This window comes from Somniosus microcephalus, chromosome 19 (genome assembly GCF_052327205.1).
Source record: "Somniosus microcephalus isolate GS21.2 chromosome 19, FLI_Smic_1.0, whole genome shotgun sequence".
NCBI lineage: Eukaryota > Metazoa > Chordata > Chondrichthyes > Squaliformes > Somniosidae > Somniosus > Somniosus microcephalus.
Genome location: NC_141005.1, coordinates 19,323,543 through 19,346,139, shown reverse-complemented (window position 1 = coordinate 19,346,139; position 22,597 = coordinate 19,323,543). Strand labels below are relative to the sequence as shown.

The following is a 22,597-nucleotide window of genomic DNA, read 5'->3' as shown; positions in this document are numbered from 1 at the left end:
ACTGCACCCACATGGCTTTGCGGGCGCCGCTTCTAAATGCTGAGATGTACCGCAACAGCTAAAGGGTACCACTCGTTGAATGTACAGTTGGTGTGCGACCCTGCTCAGCACATCATGATGGGGAATGCCCGGTACACTGGCAGCAGTCGTGATGCTTTTATCCTGCGCCAGTCCGCTGTTCCCTCAGTCTTTGAGTCACCACGTCAAACCAGAGGCTGGCTGCAGGTGTCATAGAGTCATAGAGTTATACAGCACAGAAAGAGGCCCTTCGGCCCATCGTGTCCGCGCCGGCCATCAAGCCCTGTCTATTCTAATCCTATTTTCCAGCACTTGGTCCGTAGCCTTGTATGCTATGGCGTTTCAAGTGCTCATCTAAATGCTTCGTGAATGTTGTGAAGGTCCCTGCCTCTACCACCCTTTCAGGCAGTGAGTTCCAGATGCCAACCACCCTCTGGGTGAAAAAGTTTTTCCTCAAATCCCCTCTAAACCTCCTGCCCCTTACCTTGAAACTATGGCCCCCTGGTTATTGACCCCTCTACTAAGGGGAAAAGTTCCTTTCTATCTACCTCAATCAGGTCCCCCCTCAGCCTTCTCTGCTGTAAGGAAAACAACCCCAGCCTGTCCAGTCTCTCTGGGTGACAAGGGCTATTCGCTGACCACTTGGCTCGTGACTCCGCTCTGCAATTCAATCACACGTGTGTAGCATGCGTACAATGAAAGCCATGCTGCCACACGAAACATCATAGAGCAGACCATCGGGGTGCTGAAGCAACGGTTCCGCTGCCTGGACCGCTCTGGAGGAGCCCTGCGGTACTCACCGGAGCGTGTGTCCCAATTCATGGTGGTCTGCTGTATCCTTCACAACCTGGCAGGGAATTCCAGAGCTTAGGGCCCAGGCAGCTGAAGGCACGGCCGCCAATGGTGGAGCGATTCAAATCGGGGATGCGCAAGCGGCCAGAATTGGAGGAGCGCAGAGATCTCAGGGGGTTGTGGGGCTGAAGGAGGTTACAGAGATCGGGAGGGGCGAAGCCGTGGAGGGATTTGAAATGAAGGATGAGAATTTTAAAAGTGAGGTGATGCCAGACCAGGAGCCAATGTAGGTCAGCGAGCACAGGGGTGATGGGTGAACGGGACTTGGCGCGAGTTAGGATACGGGCAGCAGAGTTTTGGATAAGCTCAAGTTTATGTAGGGCGGAAGATGGGAAGCCGGACAGGAGAGGGTTGCAATAGTCACGTCTAGAGGTAACAAAGGCATGGAGGAGGGTTTCAGCAGCAGATGAGCTGAGGCGGGTGATAGAATCATAGAAGAATTATGACACAGGAGGCCATTCGGCCCATCGTGTCCGTGCTGGTCGGAAAAGAGCTATCCAGCCTAATCCCATCTTCCAGCACTAGGTCCGTAGCCCTGTAGGTTACGGCTCTTCAAATGCACATCCAAGTACTTTTTAAATGTAATGAGGGTTTCTGCCTCTACCGCCCTTTCGGGCAGTGAGTTCCAGACCCCCACCACCCTCTGGGTGAAAAATTTATTCCTCATCTGTTACAGAGGTGGAAGTAGACGGTCTTGGTGATGGGGAGTGGATATGTGGTCAGAAGCTCATCTCAGGGTCAAACACAGCACCAAGGTTGCGAACAGTCTGGCTCAGCCTCAGACTTGAGAATATAAATCCAGTCGACTCTGACTGCCCCTTCTGGGGTTTGGATCTAATTACATTGTGCTGCTTAATGTGCCGGAGCAGAGGCACAGACAAGGAGCAGCTGGACGGTAAGGGATGATCAAACACATCAATTTAGGGCTGCGTTTGTTTTTAAAGGGGCGCTGTGGGTTTTGCAAAGAATGCAAATGCAGGTCGACCCGTTTATGTGATCAGCAAAGTGATGATTGTCATGAATCTTACCATTCGTGTAGAAATGACTCATGAGATAACACTGGGCGGCCAGCTGGTGGCGCCGTCCAAGGAAAGTATAAATACTCGGGCGTGGGCCCAGCTTGCTCAGGATGTTTCTGTAACCAGGAACTAGTGATGTAACTAGAAATCTCATGGTTGTGAAACAGTTGATTAAAGCCTTGTTTTATACTCAAACCAAGTGCTTAGTAGTTTTCTTACGTCAATGATGTCATCTGCTGACTTCCGTACAACATTTGTTTCGAACGTGAATCAAAAACCTTGTGATTTTGGTTGAAGCACTTCAGGGCTTTCAACCTGTGAAAGTCTTCGGGCGGCCTCTGAAACTACTCCTAAAGCCATGCCTGAAACCTCCGGCCTCGGGTTACTCTCCACCTCCCCCTGTTCTGCCTTCCGTAAATGGACAGAGGATAAATTCAGACTCAGTACCTCCGGGCTGGGGAGAGGAAAGGTCATGATGATTGTCCAGTGACTCCCCTGTTGGAAACCTTGCTGCTGTCTTGCACTACGGCCATTGGCTCTTCACCTTGGCTTCTCTGCTGTAGCTCAGTGGGTAGCACCCTCGCCTCCGAGTCAAAAGGTTGTGGGTTCAAGTCCCACTCCAGAGACTTTGAGCGCAAAAATCTAGGCTGACTCTCCCAGGGCAGTGCTGAGGGAGTGCTGCACTGTCGGAGGCGCCGTCTTTCGGACGAGACGTTAAACCGAGGCCCCGTCTACTCTCTCAGGTGGACCAAAAAGATCCTATGGCAATATTTCGAAGAAGGGCAAGGGAGTTTTCCCCAGTGTCATGGCCGATATTGTTGCTCAGATTTCGCTAGATGTTCGAAAGATCGAACAAATAGGTTCGCAATTTTCCTTTTAGTGTTCAAATGTAAGTTTTGGTCTGAACAAACACACAGGCAACAGATTTCGCGTACAAAGATTTATCTTTAATAAATGCTTAACAAACACCGTTCGCAGGTTAAAGTACAATTCCAAAATATAAGACTCACAATTTATATTGATATTACCCAATTTTGGTCCGAGGTTTTGTCCCCAGGTCCCTGCTGTCGAGTGTTGCTCCTAGGTCTCTTGCTGCCAGGTTGTCGCTCCCAGGTCCTCGCTCTCTATCTGGGGTTTTTCCTCCTGGTTTATACTATCCTATAATCTGTCCCATCTCTTTGGTTACACATTTGTTACTGTCCCTGCGCCCTGATGATTAGTTTACCCTATTCCACATCCTGTCTCATCTCCTTGATTAGTTTACGTCTTACTTCATCCATTTTCTCTAAGTGACCCATTGTTTGCTAACTGGCGTCTGTAGTGACCTCACTCGTGTCTGACGAGGTTACCTATGAGCCCTCTGTTTAGAACATTCCTGAACCTCTGCATTATTTATCCATTATCCCTTACACATGGTGACTCCTCCATTTTATTTCAGTTTTCTTACATAGCTTCCATTTCCACAATATTTATCCCTAAACCGATCACTAGAACAGATTATCTGGTCATTATCACATTGCTGTTTGTGGGAGCTTGCTGTGCGCAAATTGGCTGCCGCGTTTCCTACATTACAACAGTGACCACACTTCAGAAAGTCCTTCATTGGCTGTAAAGAGCTTTGGGACTTCTGATGGTCATGGAAGGTGCTGTAGAAATGCAAGTCTTTCCTTCAGTAAATAAAATTCTGAAAAAAACAAAATGATATCAAAAGTCTTTTTGCTGACGAAGCTCAACTCAATCTGGCCGAGGTCTCGGTCAGTCAACTCGCCCTGCCATTGCAAGCCTTTGATGTTCTGGTAAATCTACATCTACAAGATGCACTGCAGCAACTCGCCAAGGCTTCTTCGGCAGCACCTCCCAAACCTGCAACCTCTTCCACCTAGAAGGACAAGGGCAACAGGCGCATGGGAACACCACCACCTCCAAGTTCTCCTCCAAGTCACACACCATCCTCACTTGGAAATATATCGGTTTCCTTCATGGTCACTGGGTCAAACTCCTGGAACTCCCTCCCTAACAGCACTGTGGGAGCACCTTCACCACACGGACAGCAGCGGTTCAAGGCGGCTCATCACCACCTTCTTGAGGGCAATTAGAGATGGGCAATAAATGCTGGCCTTGCCAGCGACACCCACATCCCACATACGAATACAAAAAATGCTCACTCATATTCGGTCAGGATCATGGATAGTTATCCACAACCTTCTATAGCAGGGACAGGGTACTGAATTTGGATGATCAGCCATGATTTCATTGAATGGCGGAGCAGGCTCGAGGGGCCGAATGGCCTACTCTTGCTCCTATCTTCTGTGTTTAACAAACTCTGGGGAGATGACCATGTGTCTCTGACATTCATAGTGTTACCACTCCTGATCACGGTCCAATGCCTCCTGCTGTAAAGCGTGCACATATGGCAAGGAAAGGATTCGGCCTGGCCTTAGGCTTTGAGGGCCACTAGCCCAATAATCTGCTGATGCTGTTTTAATTTCCACATGAAGCATTGCAGTTTGGATGGGGGAGCTGTTGGGAAATACTGAATGAAGAGTCGCTAACTTTTTCTTCCTTTCCCTGCACTCTCTGAGTGGACTAACACTTTTCCTTTCTCTGTTTCTAATTTTTAACCATTTTTCCTTCTTTCCTCCCCTTCTCCTGAAGGTTCTGCCTCGTAGTATTACAATTGACACCAGCCATCTAAGTGACCGTACTTCATGCATGAGCTGAGGCATTGAGCGTCAGCAGGCCAATTGACTTTGGGGAACATCGCAGCTGAGAGTGATCCTCGTCTTATCTGATGTCCATAAACACACACGATTTTAACCCTACTCGCTCAGCAGAGACCTGGCGGAGTGGGGCAGTTAAAATTGCCCTGGCTCTTACCTGTCTGAAAGCTGCCGCGGTCGCAACATCTGCAATTTTAACCTGCCCTCCTGAGCAGGCAGCGACGGAGTCAACAGGGTCCTTCTTTACATAAGTTTGTTGCGGCCCGATGACATCATTGAGACCCGACTGTAATTGTAACTCAGGCCTGAGCGGGGGAATCCACCTGGAGTTAAATTCGGGGCCACAACCGTTTCCAGATGGGGTGAAAGGACTATGATCAAGAGCTGGAAGCCTGGCTCACACGTTCCTTGGCTAGCTGAGAGCAATTGTGGTTAGTCTATCGCCATCACAGGCTGAATCTGACCTCCAATTGAATGGTGTAGTGTCCGTGTGTAGATAAAGACACTGAAGACAGGAGTTGGTTCATAGGTATTTACTAAGCAAGTCCGGGGGGGGCGGTTTCTAAAGGATATACACAATACACAGGCTTATATAGCCCAAGTGGCAATTACCGGCATTACGCACACCTGGGGCTCTTAAAGGCACATACACCATAATTGCTCTTAAAGGCACATACACCACAATTCCTCCCCTTCTAGCTAACTAGTACATCATATTTTAAGTAATTATTAATTACATGTTATATGCAAAATAATATACATTGCTGTATTAATTAATCATAAGTTAGTCTCTCAGGAGGCTTCCTGACTCGGTCCGGATAACGCCTCGGGGGTGTAGTAGTTTCTGGTGGTGTAGTAGGTTCTTCTGGCAAGGCTGATTTGGCTTGAAGGCCAGTGTCGGGTTCATCGGGCTCCAGTATCACCGGATCGGAGGTAGATATGGGTATCTCTACTTCATCGTTAGATGTATAGAGTGGTGGTGTAGGTTGTCCCTTTTCGGATGACTTGATGATTTGGTCAGCATGGCGCCTTATTATGCTGTCTCCGATGTCCACGGTATACATCAGTGGTCCTAATCGTGTGCAGATAGTTCCAGGCTGCCATTTCTCGGTACGGTAGTCCCGGGCCAAAACCGGTTGGTCTATCTGGAAGACCCTAGTTGGCCTTTCATTCATGCCCTGAAACTGCCGGTTCTCCACGTCCCTTCGGATGTTGGGCTTGACCAAATCCAGCCGGCATCTTAGGTTTCTATTGTAGAACATCATGGCGGGAGTTTGGTTAGTAACCATATGCGTTGCATTCCTATATGCAAATTTTTTTCTGTTCCTCAGAGTTATTTTTCAATGTTTTTTTCATGACTGGAACGATGGGTGTTGCCCATTCGCTCCAATCTATTTTGGATAATACGCCTGCCTTTTCCAAATTCTTCAGCTCTGCCTCGACTGCCGGACGTATTGCGTATGGCACCGGTCTTGCCTTAAAAAATTTTGGAATTGCTGTATCTTCCACTTTTATTGAGGCGGTGATGCCTTTCAAGGTTCCTAGTTTCTCTTGAAACACTTCTTTGGCGTTGGCCAAGATGTCTTTTAATCGTTCAGGTATGATGTCATCATTGTTTTTTTCCTTACTGGTCACCGTCAGTGCCTGAATGGAGTGCCAGTCTAAACGTATCTTCCTTATCCATTCACGTCCCAACAACGGTGGACCACCATCTTGTAGAATGTATAAATACAACTTTTGTATTTCTTTGCCGTTGTATACCACAGGCACCCTTATTTTTCCTTTGGGGTAGACTTTCTGCCCCGTATATGTTTTTAAGATAATGGATGTGTCTTTTAGAGGTATATGCGAAAATAGCCTCTCGTAATCTCGTCGATTTATTACGGTTAGAGCTGATCCTGTATCTAGCTCCATTTTAACTGGGGACCCTGCTATTGTGAGGGTAACCCAAATGGTTTGGTAATCCTCTTTGGCAAGTACATTATGTAATTTGAGACAGCTTAGTCTCTTGTTTCCGGAGTCGCTATCGCTATTCTGGTCTTCGGAGTTACTGTCCGCCATCATTTGTACCTTCCTGTACTTTTCTTTATTGATTTTTTGTTTTCTGTCAGTGGATTTATTTTGTCCAGATTGGCATACCCGTGCAATGTGTCCAATCTTACCACATTGCCTGCATGCTTTGCCCTTGAACCAGCAGTCCCTCTGGTTATGGGTGGATCTGCCGCAGCGATAACATCTTCCGAACTCCTGTGTCATTTTATGAGTGCCGAAGTCCTGTGTCTCTTGTTGTATCTCTGCAGCTCCTTTTGCTGCTGCTTCGTATGATACAGCCATACTGAAAGCTTTGTCCAATGTTAAATCTTTTTCAGAAAGCAGTCTTTTTTGTGTTCCTTCACTTAAGAGACCGCAAACAAATTTGTCTCGAAGATAATCCGATAGTCCTGCTCCGAATTGGCAGTACTTTGATAGCTTTCTTAATTCGGTTAGGTAATCAGCGTTACTTTCATTCTTGTGTTGATTTCTCTTGAAGAACTTGAATCGTTCCGCTATCAGCAGCGGTGTTGGGTTTAAATGCTCCTGCAGGGTATCAACAATTTCTTTAAAAGTCTTGTCCTTTGGTTTGGCTGGAGTGATTAAATTTCGTAACAGCCCGTATGTCTTCGCGCCCATTAAGTTCAGGAGTACTGAAGCTTTTTTTTCATCTGTTATTCCATTTGCAGTGCAATAAACCTCTACTCTTTCCACGTATGTGGTCCAATCTTCTATTTCGCCATCAAAAGCCTCAATATTACCAGATTTAAGCATTTCAGAAAAGATATGGCGCTTCCCGCGCTTTTTTTTTCTCTCTGTAGCAACGATATGGTGCTTCCCGCGCTTTCCCGCTGCTGCTACCGATAACAACGCTGTTTTACTGTGGTTTCCGTTTATTCACTGTTGGAGACTCGTTCCCGACGGAGGTCTAAACGTTGAACTGCTTGCCGCGCCGGCCGTCTCTCGAGTGCACCCTCCCAGTCCGTTATTGCTTGCCTCCGATTTCGCTGCCTGTCTCAGCTGTAGAGCCCGCCGCTGGAGCTCCAGCCTGATGCCCAGGAAGGATTAGCGCAGTACCTGTCACCAGCTTGGCCAGCTGGTGAAACCACAGTTTCTCTTACTTCCTTGAGTCTTCTGGACGCTGGAGGAATCGATGTCCTTGAGGTGCTGCCGAATTGCAGGTAAGTCCGTTTCCACTTCGTCGCCACTGTAGTGTCCGTGTGTAGATAAAGACACTGAAGACAGGAGTTGGTTCATAGGTATTTACTAAGCAAGTCTGGGGGGGGGTTTCTAAAGGATATACACAATACACAGGCTTATATAGCCCAAGTGGCAATTACCGGCATTACGCACACCTGGGGCTCTTAAAGGCACATACACCATAATTGCTCTTAAAGGCACATACACCACAAATGGCTAACATCAGACCATGCCAAAAAAAAACAATTGGATAGCTTTGCTTAGTTGTTAACCATTCAATTTTGAGCAGGCAGTTACTGATGGTATTTCAGCAGCCTTTATAGTGTTGACTAGTACATAGGTAGATAGGAACAGGAGTAGACTGTTCAGCCCGAGGAAAGATTCTGAGGTCACTGGTCAAACTAGTATTTTTTCAGTCTGAGAATGGCTCGGTTCAAAGTTCACGACATTGGCACCTATTGAATTACAGAGGATACTGTCGCACAAGTGAAATGTTTTATTTCCCATTAACAGATTCAACAAAATATCACAATAACAGGAACACAATCTGGGCAGACTCCGTGAGGTACAGTATCAACATTTATACAGTTTTTAACAGCTGTTGCTACATTCATATTCGGCAAATTGCTTGTTATAATAAAGGTAAGATAATTTCCTAAACAACATATTTTCATTGCAAAAGATGTTTCACTAGGTGATTATAATACAATCAAATAAGGGTTTGAATATTATAACCAATCTTATATTGGGGAGAAATTGAATATTTTCCTATGCCCCAGTTTAAGAGTTTGCCAGTTTTTCAGTTTAAAGAAAAATAGAACAATACAGGAGATCAATCCATGTCGAAGCATTGGATTCTGTCTGTCAATTCTGTTGTGCTGTCACCCGTTAAGAGATTAGGAAATCATCCACAAATGCACTGCTGCACAGATGCTGTGAGGCAACTCTGAACGCCAGAGAACACGCCCAGTTATCTCCTTAGATTAACAGAAACAGTTCCCATTCGAGTTCAGTCTGGTTCATGTATTATCGAGTGGCCACTGGTCCAACTGGGGAGCCGTAGGGAGCAGGTAGGACCTCTTGGCCCAGCGTGTTGACCCGGTAGTTAATGGTGGGGAGAGCTTAGCTCTAAACCAGGTGGTTATGTGCTCCTGATGGCGTAGCTGCCTCGTTCAGTGGAGCACTAAGTCAAACGGGCCTGAAGATCTCGCATTCAGACCCTGGTCTGTGCTGAGCTGGCTGAAGTGCTGCAACTGATCACAGTACATGGGCAGGAAAAAATCAGCCAGGGCTTCATTCCTGATCACTATCTAGTAATCCAGGAATGCATGTGTGGCTGGATCTCAGGCTCAACTGTGATGGTCAAAGGGCCTGCCAGCAGTCACTGTCTAGGTCTACTTGGGTGAGAGGTGCGGGGAGGGGGGGCGAACAGTGTCGGTGGAATTGTAACCCAAGAATAGTCAGTACCTTCAGGAGAGGAGAGGAGAAAACTGGAAGAAAAAGAAAGCAGCAAGTCAGAAACGCAAAAGTTCAACTTGGTTGCTTCTGTTGGGAAAGTTAGTTGGGTTCCGCGAGCTTATTGGTCTGTCAGAGTCTATTGGGTTCCCAAACAGCCCCTCGGGGGGGGGGGGGGGGGGGGGAGAGCTGTGTGGAAGCAAGGTTCTCCATCCTGTGGGAGGCAGGAGAGGGAGGGAGAAGAGGGAAGGGAAGAAGAGGTGTAGAGAAAGTAAACAAAAACCTCCCACACAGACACAATCAATCTTGCCCAGTTTGAGTTCTGCCCCCTGATGGTTAATCACAGAGCTGCATTGACGCTGTTCGATCAGGCTGTCCCACTTTCCTGATTGGAGGAGGGTGTGAGATGATGATGATTCCCCCTGCAAAGGGAGAAAAATGGAAGAAATATGGGAAGGAAAATATATATTTTTTCAACAGGTCAAGATCTACAAACCTTTGTACTGTACGGAGTTATACTGAAAGGCACAGGCTAACACCCCCCCCCCCGGCCCGAGCTCGAACACTGTTTACATAGTTATTGACCACAGCCTCTGGAAGCTAATGACACATTTGGGGGCAGTGGATGACAATGTTGAGACCATCAGTCATCGCACTGGGATGCTTGTTGCCAGGAGTCACATGGGCAAGATTGAGGCACTTCTTAACATGAGAGTTTGCACAAAACAGGGATCGGCTAAATTTAGGAACATGGTTTATGATCTATAATAATAGTGGTTTGCTCCAATCTACCATCGGGCTCCCTGTCCAATTTAACACAATGTGCAAAGTCAAAGCTGCTGTGTGACTACTCCATTACTCTACCATCACTTGGCAATGAAAAGTTTAACAATGCATTATATTGTCAACAACAACAACTTGCATTTATATAGCGCCTTTGATGTAGTAAACCGTCTCAAGGCCCTGCACAGGAGTATTTTAAGACAAAAAAAATTGACACTGATCCACGTAAGGATAAATTAGGGCAGGTGACCAAAAGCTTGGTCAAAGAGGTAGGTTTTAAGGAACGTCTTAAAGGAGGAGAGAGAGGTAGCGAGGCGGAGAGGTTTAGGCAGGGAATTCCAGAGCTTAGGTCCCAGGCAACAGAAGGTAAGGCCACCAATGGTGGAGTAATTATAATCAGGGATGCTCAAGAGCGCAGAATTAGAGGAGCGCAGGTATCTCGGGGTGGGTTGTGGGGCTGGAGGAGATTACAGAGGTAGGGAGGGGCGAGGGATTTATTTAAGGTGGGTCAGTTTTATTTAAAGGGGCACCTTCATCATGAAAAATGATTTGGCAAACATTTATGTTTGTTTACAAATCCGTGACACGGTGACGTAAATTGTGTCAAAATGTGACACCGAGTCATTTAGGAGTGATGCAAACAGCGCACGGCTTCCCTTTGTCTCAATCGGTTGGTCAAACACGTCCCCATGGAAACAGTGCCACTTTAATTTGAGATGATGTAGTATGTCCCTGTATTACAGCTTTTCCAACACAATATTATCTGCTTTCAGGAATATACTCAGTAAGGTACTTTGTGGTGTGAGGGGGAAAACCCATCATCTACAGGCTTGCCATTGCACATAATATTCTTAAAGCGACACCACTTGCACATAATATTCTTAAAGCGACATCACTCACACTGTTGTCAGGCAGCTGCTGAACGAGGCGTCATCTTTCATGGGGGGGGGAAACTCTTTGGCCAAACCTGTTTTCCATTTGGCCAACACTGCAAGATATCGCCCGCATGTATCACTGGTATGATGAACACAAACTATCCTCGTTTCCTAACCATAAAGGCACTGCCTCTTTTAAAAAAAAAAACCATCTGCTATGATGATTTCATTTGAAAGATTTAGCTGAAAATAACTAATTTACACTCCCTCCCCCATCACAAAGAAACATTACACAGATCCCATATTCTGTAGGGGAAATTCCTTATCTTTGTTTCCCCACCAAAGCGCTATGAGACGTCCTGAGATGGTGTAAGGTGCTATACAAATGCAAGTCTTTCTTTTCCCCCAAGATCAGCATCTGTCATCTCTATAAATGTGTCTGACAGTCATCCTATGGTGCTAGCTGCTTGAAATATTGGAAACTTGCAATCAGTCTGGCAGAGATTGATGCTCCCTAACCTCACCGAGTCTGGCAACATAGCTCAGCGATGGCATACTTGTATTTGTGGAACTGTTTGCACTGGAGGGGGTAGCACAGTGTTTAAAGATGGTGTTGGAAAAGCTGTGCATCCAAATACAGGGAAGTACATATATCACCTCAAATTAAAACAGCAATTTGCTTGTACTTCTTGCAATCTAGTATACTGTATTTGCTGCTCACAATGCGGTCTCCACTACATTGGGGAGACTAAACACAGATTGAGTGACCGCTTTGCGGAACACCTCCGTTCAGTCCGCAAGCGTGACCCCGAGCTTCCGGTTGCCTGTCACTTTAATTCTCTGCTCCAATCCCACTGTGACTTCTCAGTCCTCGGCCTCTTACACTGTTCCAACGAGGCTCAACGTAAGATCAAGGAACAGCACCTCATCTTTCGATTAGGCACTTTACAGCCTTCTGGACTCAACATCGAGTTCAACAATTTCAGACTATAACCTCTGTCCCTATTTTTTCACATGGCAGCTGTTGATGATTCTGCCATTCCCATTTACACCTCATCTAGACTCATCTTTTGTTTCTTAACTTGTCCCATTACCATCTCCTTTTGCCTCGCACCATCATCCCTTTTGTCTTTAATCACTCCTGCCTTCCACCCGATCACAGACCTTCCCCTTTGTTCTTTTCTCCCCTCCTCCCTTTCTGTGCCTCTGCACTTGCTTAAAACCCGTTACATCTCTAACTTTTTCCAGTTCTGACGGCCACTCTGTTTCTCTCTCCACAGATGCTGCCTGACTTGCTGAGCATTTCCAGCATTTTCTGTTTTTATTTCAAAATGGTCGCTGCTCTGAATTCACCTTGTTTGCTCTGTGAGGTGGGACCCAGAGCACAATGGCAGCATGCACGGTCATTCAAAGGTTGATGTTGGGAGAGAAGCACTACAGAGGTCGACAATGCCAAAAGTAAAGTGTTGGCTTGTACTATGGGCTGTGAGCTCGTACTGTCTGTGGCCAAAATGACCACCAACAAGTCCCATTTTTCTTTCTGCTGGTATTTAATAATTATATGAATATCTTCCTGCTTACTGAATCTTCATGCTGTGCAAAGTCAACTAGACAACGAGTGACAACACTATGGCAGAATTTTTTTTAAATTTCTTTCATGGGATGTGGGCGTCGCTGGCAAGGCCATCATTTATTGCCCATCCCTAATAGTCCTTGAGAAGGTGGTGGTGAGCCGCCTTCTTGAACCACTGCAGTCCGTGTGGTGAAGGTACTCCCACTGTGCTGTTAGGGAGGGAGTTCCAGGATTTTGACCCAGCGATGATGAAGGAACGCCGATATATTTCCAAGTCTATATGGTGTGTGACTTGGCGAGGAACTTGGAGGTGGTGGTGTTCCCATGCGCCTGCTGTCTTTGTCCTTCTAGGTGGTAGATTTTGAGGGTTTGGGAGGTGCTGCCGAAGAAGCCTTGGCGAGTTGCTGCAGTACATCTTGTAGATGGTACACACTGCAGCCACGGTACGCCCGTGGTGGAGGGAGTGGATGTTTAAGGTGGTGGATGGGGTGCCAATCAAGCGGGCTGCTTTGTCCTGGATGGTGTCGAGCTTCGAGTGTTGTTGGAGCTGCACTCATCCAGGCAAGTGGAGAGTATTCCATCACACTCCTGACTTGTGCCTTGTAGATAGTGGAAAGGTTTTGAGGAGTCAGAAGGTGAGACACTCACCGCAGAATACCTAGCCCCTGACCTGCTCTTGCTGCCACAGTATTTATGCGGCTGGTCCAGTTAAGTTTCTGGTCAATGGTGACCCCCCAGGATATTGATGGTGGGGGATTCAGCGATGGTAATGCTGTTGAATGTCAAGGGGCGATGGTTAGAAGCTCACTTGTTGGAGATAGTCATTGCCTGGCACTTGTGTGGCGCGAATGTTACCTGCCACTTATCATGGCTGGGCTATGTATAGACTGTCCGTGGACACGATAATAAGAAGAAGCCCTGAGGAACTCCTGCAGCGATGTCCTGGGGCTGTGATGATTGACCTTTAACCACCACAACCATCTTCCTTGGTGCTAGGTATGGCTCCAGCCAGTGGAGAGTTTTCCCCCCGATTCCCATTGACTTCAGTTTTACTAGGGCTCCTTGATGCCACATTTGATGTCAAGGGCAGTCACTCTCACCTCACCTCTGGAATTCAGCGCTTTTGTCCATGTTTGGACCAAGGCTGTAATGAGGTCTGGGGCCGAGTGGTCCTGGCAGAACCCAAACTGGGCATCAGTGAGCAAGTTATTGGTGGGCATCAGTGAGCAAGTTATTGGTGAGTAAGTGCCACTTGATAGCACTGTCGATGACACCTTCCATCACTTTGCTGATGATTGAGATTAGACTGATGGGGCGGTAATTGGCCGGATTGGATTTGTCCTGCTTTTTGTGGACAGGACATACCTGGGCAGTTTTTCACATTGTCGGATAGATGCCAGTGTTGTAGCTGTACTGGAACAGCTTGGCTGGAGGCGTGGCTAGTTCTGGAACACAAGTCTTCAGCACGATAGCCGGGATGTTGTCGGGGCCCATAGCCTTTGCTGTATCCAGTGCGCTCAGCCGTTTCTTGATATCACGTGGCTATGACAAGATAGAATTCACAATCTTTCTCTTAAAACATTGGAGACACCGTATCAATCTAGAAATAAATAATTAACAAAGAATAATCCAATCAAAATGTTCATTATGGCAAAGAGTTCAAATACCATGGGGCACAAGTTAAAAAATAAGAAGTTAGGAGTAGAAGAGAAGTCAGACATTCTACAGATCTGTGGAATAAGTTATCAAGTGAGCCAGGCAGTATTAAGGTCTGGTGATTATACGGGTTACTGGACGGAGCAAAGATTGCGATACAAGGGCAAGGTGGCTACGTGGGGTTGATCGATGAAAACTTCCTTGGTGCTTTAGAGGAAAAAAGGCTGCTTGACTTCCCTTCACACTCCTACCTTCACTTCTAATGTTGAAAATCTTTACACCGTTGAGTCATTTAAATATGTTTTATAAAATGGTGTTACGCAAACGGCAGTGTCCGTATCTTCTCCATTGATGACGAAGCCACTCCATACACAACGCATGGGACACCATATCAGAGCCGATTGTACTTATGACAGGCAGTGCCTTAAGGGTGTACTGTCTGATGGGTTCTGAGGACGAAAACCATACAATGAGAAAACAGTTTCCGAAGCCAATCCCACCCCTGTTAGACGCATCTACGGCAATAAGACTGAGAAGTATACATCTCACTTACATTGGGTATCGGATGGCCGGTGTGTAGTGTCTAAAAACCAGTCGAGGAGGTTTGTCGTCTTCCTGCATGACCTTTTAATCGGCCGTCTGATTCAGGTGTTGCTTCACTTACTCACACACTCTCCTGCCCCACCCTAATCTGTCCAGGAGGTTCTTGACTATCAGTCGCATTTGGTAAGAATGTTAAATGAAGCAAAATCAAATGCTATATAGTCACTTTTCTAGGAGAACGATTTAGCTGTCGGCAACTACAGAAACCTCAAGTTGTTTGTAATACGGGGCCTCCAGAGCACTGCTAGCACATCTTGATCTCACTGCAGGAACTGAGCAGCTCTCCCCAAACTCTAATCAGAATGTGACAACTCTCCCAATTTACAGGTGAACTGTTTGGTGGACTTTGTGCCCATTGAGGTGAGGGATGTTGGGGAATGGGACAGCTTCAACGCCAGGCACCTCAACATCAAGCACTGCCAGGCTTGGTTGGATTAGGAGCAAAGCTCCCTTGACATGGCCCCCAACAATGAGTCTCGGCACCAGCAGAAAGCCCCACCTGGACCCAGTGCGACATCCTTTAACCTCCGGCATCGAGGACTCTCTGTTTCTGAATGACGATTCCCAGTTTAGTGCCCAGTTTCTGTGCCATGGGGCCATGCCCATTAGGAATTGGATTGAGACAGCACAAATTCATCTCACAGAAGACCCTTACAACCAGCAACAGCAGAGACTTGTACTGCATCAGGCTGGGCTGGATATGAATCTGGGTCGCAGAGATGGAAGGACAGCGTGACTCGCTGCCCCCTTCAATTGGCTTTCTAGTCTGATTTTGTAGAACTTTTGAGTTCTCACTCGTGCACCGAGTTTTTATCTGATTTTGTTCTCACTAGATGCTCCTAAAAAACCTCTTGCTTCAAGTTTCAATGCACACCAGTCTCCTCACTATGAAGGTTAAGGTGCTACAGAGTGAACATTAAGCACTCGCGGGTAGCTTGGTGCCCAAGCTCCCAGTGTTAGTAGTATTAGTGTTAAATTATTCATTGACTGCCATATACAGACTCACCAACACCCCGGATATATTAGCAGCCCCAAAGGGACGTCACAACCTCCTGCATTGCTCTTTTCGTTCTGGTTTGTTTTATCACTGTGTGATTCAGTGCCGCTACACGCTCCTCAGTCCTCATTTAAGAACAGAAGAAATAGGAGCAGGAGTCGGCCATTCAGCCCCTCGAGCCTGCTCCGCCATTCAATAAGATCACGGCTGACCTTCTACCTCAACTCCACTTTCCCACTCTATCCCCATTAAAGTGAGCAGGGTTCAGCCGGAGATTTGAATTTGCGACCTCTTGCCTTTTAAGCGGTGAAATCCTCTAAGTGAGAATCTTGGCCCGAGACCAACATTTAAATATAACCTTCATTCTTGTGTTGCTCGAAACATCGGCAGGGGAAACGAAAACTAGAGGACGAGAAACAGGGAAAGAGACAAGTCAAAAGAGAAGGGACAAGTGAATCAGAATAAGAAAAAAGCAAGAAATAAGACAAGGAATGATAGATAAACAAGAAGAAAAATGAAGAGAGGAAAGGAAAGATTAACACTGAGAAAATGAAAGAAAAATGAGATGGAGAGTGAGCGCAAATGGCAAAAAGGAGAGATAATGGGCGATTCTAACCCGACTCGCTCAGCAGAAACCTGGCGGGTGGGCAGTTAAAATCGCCCCTGGCTCTTACCTGTCCGAAATCCTCCATGATCGCAACATCTGCAATTTTAACCCGCTCTCCTCAGCAGGCAGCGAGGACAGGTGCCCGGCGCCAACGGGGTCCTTCTTCGCATATGCATGCTGCGGCCCGATGACATCACTGAGACCCGACTGTAGTTTTAACTCGGGCCTGAGCGGGGAATCCACCTGGAGTTAAAATTGGGGCCAATATGAGATGAAGGAAGGAGAGAGCGTGAGGCTGAGAAAAGGAGAGGAAAATGAAATGCAGGCAGGAGACAAAGAATGAGGCTGATAAAAGGAGGGCGATAATACAAGTCAAAGGGAAAGATAATAAAACCCAGAGTTAAAAAGAAATCAACTGAGGGAGAAGAGAGTATGTACTTATCTCTCAGGGGACACGTCCAGTGTACAGATCAGTGAGCAGAAAAACCACACAAGCCCTGCAGACTGTCACCGCGTTAGCCAGCTCAACAATAATCAAATTCATCACCGCATCTTTCACAGTCAGTAATAAAGACCCTGTACCAGTCAGCTTCAAGCTGGAAGCTGGGTTGTTGTAATTAAACACGAGTGACTAAAGTCTAATCCTTTGATGCGATTTATTTGATTCTCCCTGTGGTAGCCTCTGTTCTGCCGCTGACTAGAGGGCGGATTTTTTGCGACTGCACAGTTAAAGTGAAAGGTGTAAAGGAGTTCAATTTTATTTCCCTTTTTAAAAAAAAAACTTTTCTCTAACTTCCTAACTCACGATAAAATGCCTCTCTGACAAACTTGTAATTCAGCAGCTGAAGTGACTTAAAGGGCTGGATTTTCCAAACCCCAAGGAGGTGGGACTGTTGGTAAACTCGGAGAAAGTGGGGGCGGATGGTAAACCCGACCCCATCCCGCCTCTGTGCCCACTTGCCAGGAGGCGGGAAGATGTGTAGCTTCGGGTCCCGTCTCCTGGAGGCATTTAATCCTTTTAACTGCCTGTTAACAGGTAGTTAACAGGCAGAAAAAAGGATTAGTGCCATTTTACCTTTTCAGGTGAAGGCTTCCTGACCTTGGAGAACCCCGCCGGGTTGGAGGAGACGTGGAGGAGGTCTGCGGCGGTCGGAGGCACCTGGAAGTAAGGTGTAGAGGTGAGTGATGGGTGCAAGTGTGGAGTGGTAAGTATGCAAGGTGAATGATAAGTTTAAAAAAGTGTTCACTTACCTTGTTTTCCTTCCATAGCCTTTAGCCGTGCTGGATCGGGAGAGCGGACATCCTCCTTGTCAATTTCAGGTAATGGCTGATGGACCCTCCGATCCATCAGACATCTGAAATTTACAAATCTGCAATGTTTGATGAGTCCTCACCTCAAAGACTCATCAAACTAAAGAGAATGTCAGTGTTTGACAACTTCACAGAGCTGTCAAACACTGTCATTTCTTCTTTCAAGAAGTCTTGACAGATAGCATGTCTGACGTTGACATAATCTGTCAGTGTCTTCCTCCCTAATTGGCCTGCTGAGCCCGCAGGGCGGGCTTAACAAGCTCAATCAGGGGAAAATCCCTCTGAATGGTCAGGCGAGGATAGAGGCGGGGCATTGACACGACAAGCAGCAGTCCCGCCTCCAACTCACCTCCATTCACAAAATCCAGCCCAAAGTTTCCATTTGTGTTGTATGATTTTTTTCAATTGAAGATTAAAACGGTTGCAAACCTTTTTTTTTTGTAATTCTAAACTCTACCCAAATGCTTCACTGCCTGTGCTGACTTAGTGAGAGCAGTAAATGGAGCGGTACAATCTGCCTTGGTGCTCCTGGGCGACAGAAGGGAAAGTTCGGCCAGGCTTCCCGCTTCCCAAACACTATGCAGGCTTGTCCCAGAAAGTGTACCCGTGTAGATTTCAGGCGGGAGCAGGATTGAGTTTTTTAAGTGTTGCCTCCTCAACCCCCACAATCAAAGAGCTTGCAGATACTCACTGCCTGGACTCACATATATCTATAATGGTCCGTCTGTCTTTCCGTCTGTCTGTCCGGCTATACAATCAAAAGTTATAGAGCGTACCTACACATATGTTATATCAAAAGAAAGCTTATCATTAGGGGACTCTAATAGGTGTATTTACTTTTTGGTCAGACAAAAATACTATACAAAAAACGTTCAAAAATCCTCAAAAATCTACTCATTAGCGGTTGACCAATCCTACCTCTCATTAGCGTTGAGTGACGTGCTGCTTGACCAATCCTACAGTTCAGTGACCTGATGGTTGACCAATCGGTGCGTCACGGGTGGGACCTAATCCTCCAGTCTCCCTAAACTTCGCCACCATTTTTTTCATCCCCACAGGGACAGTACCAGCCAAACAAACCCCCACATTGCGACTCAGGGAGCGGCAGGTGAGTTTACACACAGCGGCCAGCCGTCAACCACGCCACCCACGGGGGAGCTCAGCTGGGGTCCGTCTCGGCCCCACAGCCCGGCCGGGCCTCAAGCGCTAGGCCCCGCACAGCCGGTATCACAACCACACTGGCCCCGAGGCGCTACGCAGCGAGAGGGGAGGGAGGGACAGAGAGAGGGGGATGGATGGGAGGGAGGGAGAGGGAGAGACAGAGGGGACAGACAGGGGCAGGGAGACCGCGCTCCCCAAAATTGCCCTGGCAACGCCGGGCACCCCCAGCATATACATAAATTAAAAAATGACCGCTTGGGTGAGGTGGTGAAGGGCAACCAGTGCACCATAAAACCTTATCCCAACTTTGCAGCAAGTGTCTCCAGGAGAGGAGGGAAACACTTGGGGAGGAAAAAATCACCCATTATTCCACCACAGGATGCCATTGTGGTGAATGGCACTGCTCCCTTCTAAAAGTGAAAAGTTTGCCAAACACTTTTTTTTTGGTGAAGATAGTGGCCCTTTATGGCCTAACCTATCCCACGTGGTGGACCCCACATTGACAGGTTGAGCACAGCAACCTGCTCCCATGTCTCTACCATTGCTACTGTGCCACCCACCCCCCCAGCTAGGGCAGTGCCACAAGGATAGGTGCCAACTACTGTGGAGTATGGCAGGAACAGGACCGAGGTGCAATCAGAGCAAATGCTGGGCAAGGCAGGGAATTCCAGAGGTCTGGGCGTTGGGCAGCCGAAGGCAGGGCCGCCAATGTTGGGGTGATGCGACGGGTGTTGCACAGAAGGCCAGATTCAGAGGAACGGAGATTTTGGGGGGAGCTATAGGGCTGGAGGAAGTTCCAGAGATGGGTGGGGTGAGGTGGGCGGGGGCAAGAGAATGAAGGGATTTAAGCACGAGGATAAGAATTTTAAACTGGAGGCATTGCCAGTGTAGGTCAGCAAGGGCAGGGGTACTGGGTGAGCAGGACTTGGTGCCGCATAGGATACGGGCAGCAGAGTTTTGGATGCGCTGAGTTTTACGGAGAGCATAAATTACAGGTCATCACCAAAAAAAAAAATAAAGGGAGGGTTTGGGAGAATTTCTTTTATGCAGAGTTTTGTTAAGATGTGGAATTCTCAGAGAAATGGTGGAGGAAAAAGACTTCATCATAACTTTAAAAAGGGAACCGTATCGGGAAAGAGAAGGGGGCTGGAACTAAGTGGGCGGCTCTTCCAGAGAGACATGATGGGCTAAATGGCCTCCTTCTGTGCTGTGCATGGTTCTATCCTCCACCCAAGTGATCTTTCTTCATGTGTAAACCCAGACAGTAAGTGTCATCATGCAATGCAACTGTGGGGGATATCACAGTGGACCACAATCCTATCCTCATCCAATGTCCATAAGTGTGTCCGTTCTAGGAGGGGTGACTGCAAAACAATCAAGAGCTGGAATTCTGGCTGATTTTCCCCTCTGAAGATCAGGAACACAGAAGCCAAACCTAGTTCTGCCCTGCTCAAGATCAGTTAACTCAACACAGGCCCGGGATTGGACCTGGAACCTGCCTTGCATTGCGTGGCTCATTACCACCTCAGAGGATGCATTCACCCACTCCTCCATTGGTGGAGCTTAACGAGAGAAAACGTTCAAATCCTGTGCATGCTAACTGTAGTAGGCATGATTTGGGATTTGAAGATTTTAATGTTGGACACACCCTGGGTGGTTGTTTATCACACTGTTCTATCTTTAAAAGCAGTGAACATAGGGAGTGTGCAGTAAAGACCACTGCAGTCCATCTGGCAGGTTCCAGTGTTTAAGAAATATCGGCCTGGAAATTCCACAGGGGTTCTCCTGGTTTCCCAACGTAACTTTGGCAGGACCCCTGGAGAAGATGCAAAAGTGATTGTTTATGCCATATCTCGGGGCGTTCCGCTGAAGTTGTGGTGGGAGAGCGCAAGAAACCCTGTGGCACTTCAAGGCCCTCATATCCAACGATACCCCTCTTAACAATTTTTCTCCAGGCACACATCCAACTAGCTCTTGAGTTTATTGATGCAATTAGTCCCCTCTGCCTCCCTCAGCAGTCTATTCTATACATTCACCAGCCTCTGTGTAGTCCAATCTAAGCTGTCTTTTCACCCTCCCTCTTCTAGGTTCGAGGCGATACCTCTCAAACATCCTGCGTATGCAAAGAGTCACATTTAAGTATAAACCTGTACTACGTTTTGTTGAACAGACCATACTGGCGGAGCTGAGAGAGTTTGACATTTGGGGGGGGGGGGGTGGTGCTGGAGGAGGTGGGAGACCCTAACGAAGGCTGTAGGGTGTTCTTCTTCACGCTGTGAGAAATCTGATCCCAGGGGTGGTTGGCAGGTCTGCATAAACCAGTTTGGTTAGTAATCGTTAATCGAGTTAGTGAGGTTAGTAAAACAGCAAACACTAGCTGTTTGTTATTAGTTTGTTGGATAAGACACAATGCAATACCAGGTAAAAGACGCGCACATACACATAAGAGTAAGGGTCTGCAAAGATCTGCCTTTACAGCCCACGACCCCCTTTTAAAAACTCTCAGGAATTTCCTGCTTGCAAGCACTAAGTTCCCTTTTTTTTGCAAACATTCAGCAGAAATTTGTCTGGTTTTATTTTTTGAACAGATTGTGCTCCTCAAGGTGAGGGACATTAGTGCCGAGATCTGTAACACTTTCCACTTCAGGCATCAAGCACTTACATTTTGGAGTACGGCACTGGTTGGATGTAGAGCTCAGCGCTGCTGCTTCTGGCGTACCTTCGCCAGGCCCAACCTCCTCCGAGCACCCCTTAAAATGCACCAGTGTGGGACTTTGGTACCTCATGCCCTGTGGCCAGTTAGTTGCAAATTAAATGCTGCTTCGTACTGTGGGCCTGCACTGAGCTGAATTAAGACGGTCAAACTCATTTCATGTGGGACACTTACAGCCAGGGGAAAGCTTCACCCCAAAGGTGAATGACCAGCTTCTAACCTGCTGCACCCGGTAGTGCCTTTGTTGCTTAGAAAGCAGCTGGTTTGGTGGAGGCGGGGAGGGGAGGTTTGTTGACAGGGGACGGACACATTGCAACAACAACAACTTGCATTCACATAGCACCTTTAGCGTAGTAAAACGCCCCAAGGTGCTTCACAGGAGTGTTATTAAACAAAATTTGACACCGAGCCACATAAGGAGATATTAGGACATAGGTAGGTTTGGAAAAAAAAGACGTGCGTTTTTATAGCGCCTTTCACGACCACCGGACGTCTCAAAGCGCTTTACAGCCAATGAAGTACTTTTTGAAGTGTAGTCACTGTTGTAATGTAGGAAATGCGGAGGCTAATTTGCACACAGCAAGATCCCACAAACAACAATGTGATAATGAGCAGATAATCTGTTTTTGTTATGTTGATTGAGGGATAAATATTGGCCAGGACACTGGGGAGAACTCCCCTGCTATTCTTTGAAATAGTGCCATAGGATCTTTTACATCCACCTGAGAGCGCAGACGGGCTGCGGTTTAATGTCTCATCCGAAAGACGGCACCTCCGACAGTGCAGCACTCCCTCAGCACTGCACTGGAGTGCCAGCCTAGATTTTTGTGCTCAAGTCCCTGGCGTGGGACTATGAACCCACAACCTTCTGACTCAGAGGCGAGAGTGCTACCCACTGAGCCACGGCCATCTTAAAGGAGGCAAGAGAGGTGGAGAGGTTTAGGGAGGGAATTCCAGAGCTTTGGGCCTAGACAGCTGAAGGCACGGTCGCCAGTGGTGGAGCGATTAAAATCGGGGTTGCAC

The 22,597-nt window shown here is 47.2% G+C and overlaps 1 protein-coding gene across 9 annotated transcripts; it reads right to left on the bottom strand.

Moving 5' to 3' along the window:
* Positions 1-5,127: 5,127 nt before the first annotated feature.
* Positions 5,128-22,068, bottom strand: LOC147103592 (uncharacterized). Of its 9 annotated transcripts, none has more exons than XM_086012037.1 (3): positions 16,457-22,067; positions 12,307-16,184; positions 5,128-9,717 (listed from the first exon to the last, which is right to left on the bottom strand). In XM_086012037.1, exon 3 carries the CDS (start codon positions 7,412-7,414, stop codon positions 5,912-5,914), a length of 1,503 nt encoding a protein of 500 aa, XP_085868163.1. In that variant the 5' UTR covers positions 7,415-9,717; positions 12,307-16,184; positions 16,457-22,067; the 3' UTR covers positions 5,128-5,911. The 9 variants fall into 9 exon arrangements, with proteins under 9 accessions (XP_085868163.1, XP_085868170.1, XP_085868171.1 ...); XM_086012044.1 differs by having other exon boundaries at positions 12,307-14,126; XM_086012045.1 differs by having other exon boundaries at positions 12,307-14,068.
* Positions 22,069-22,597: the final 529 nt, after the last annotated feature.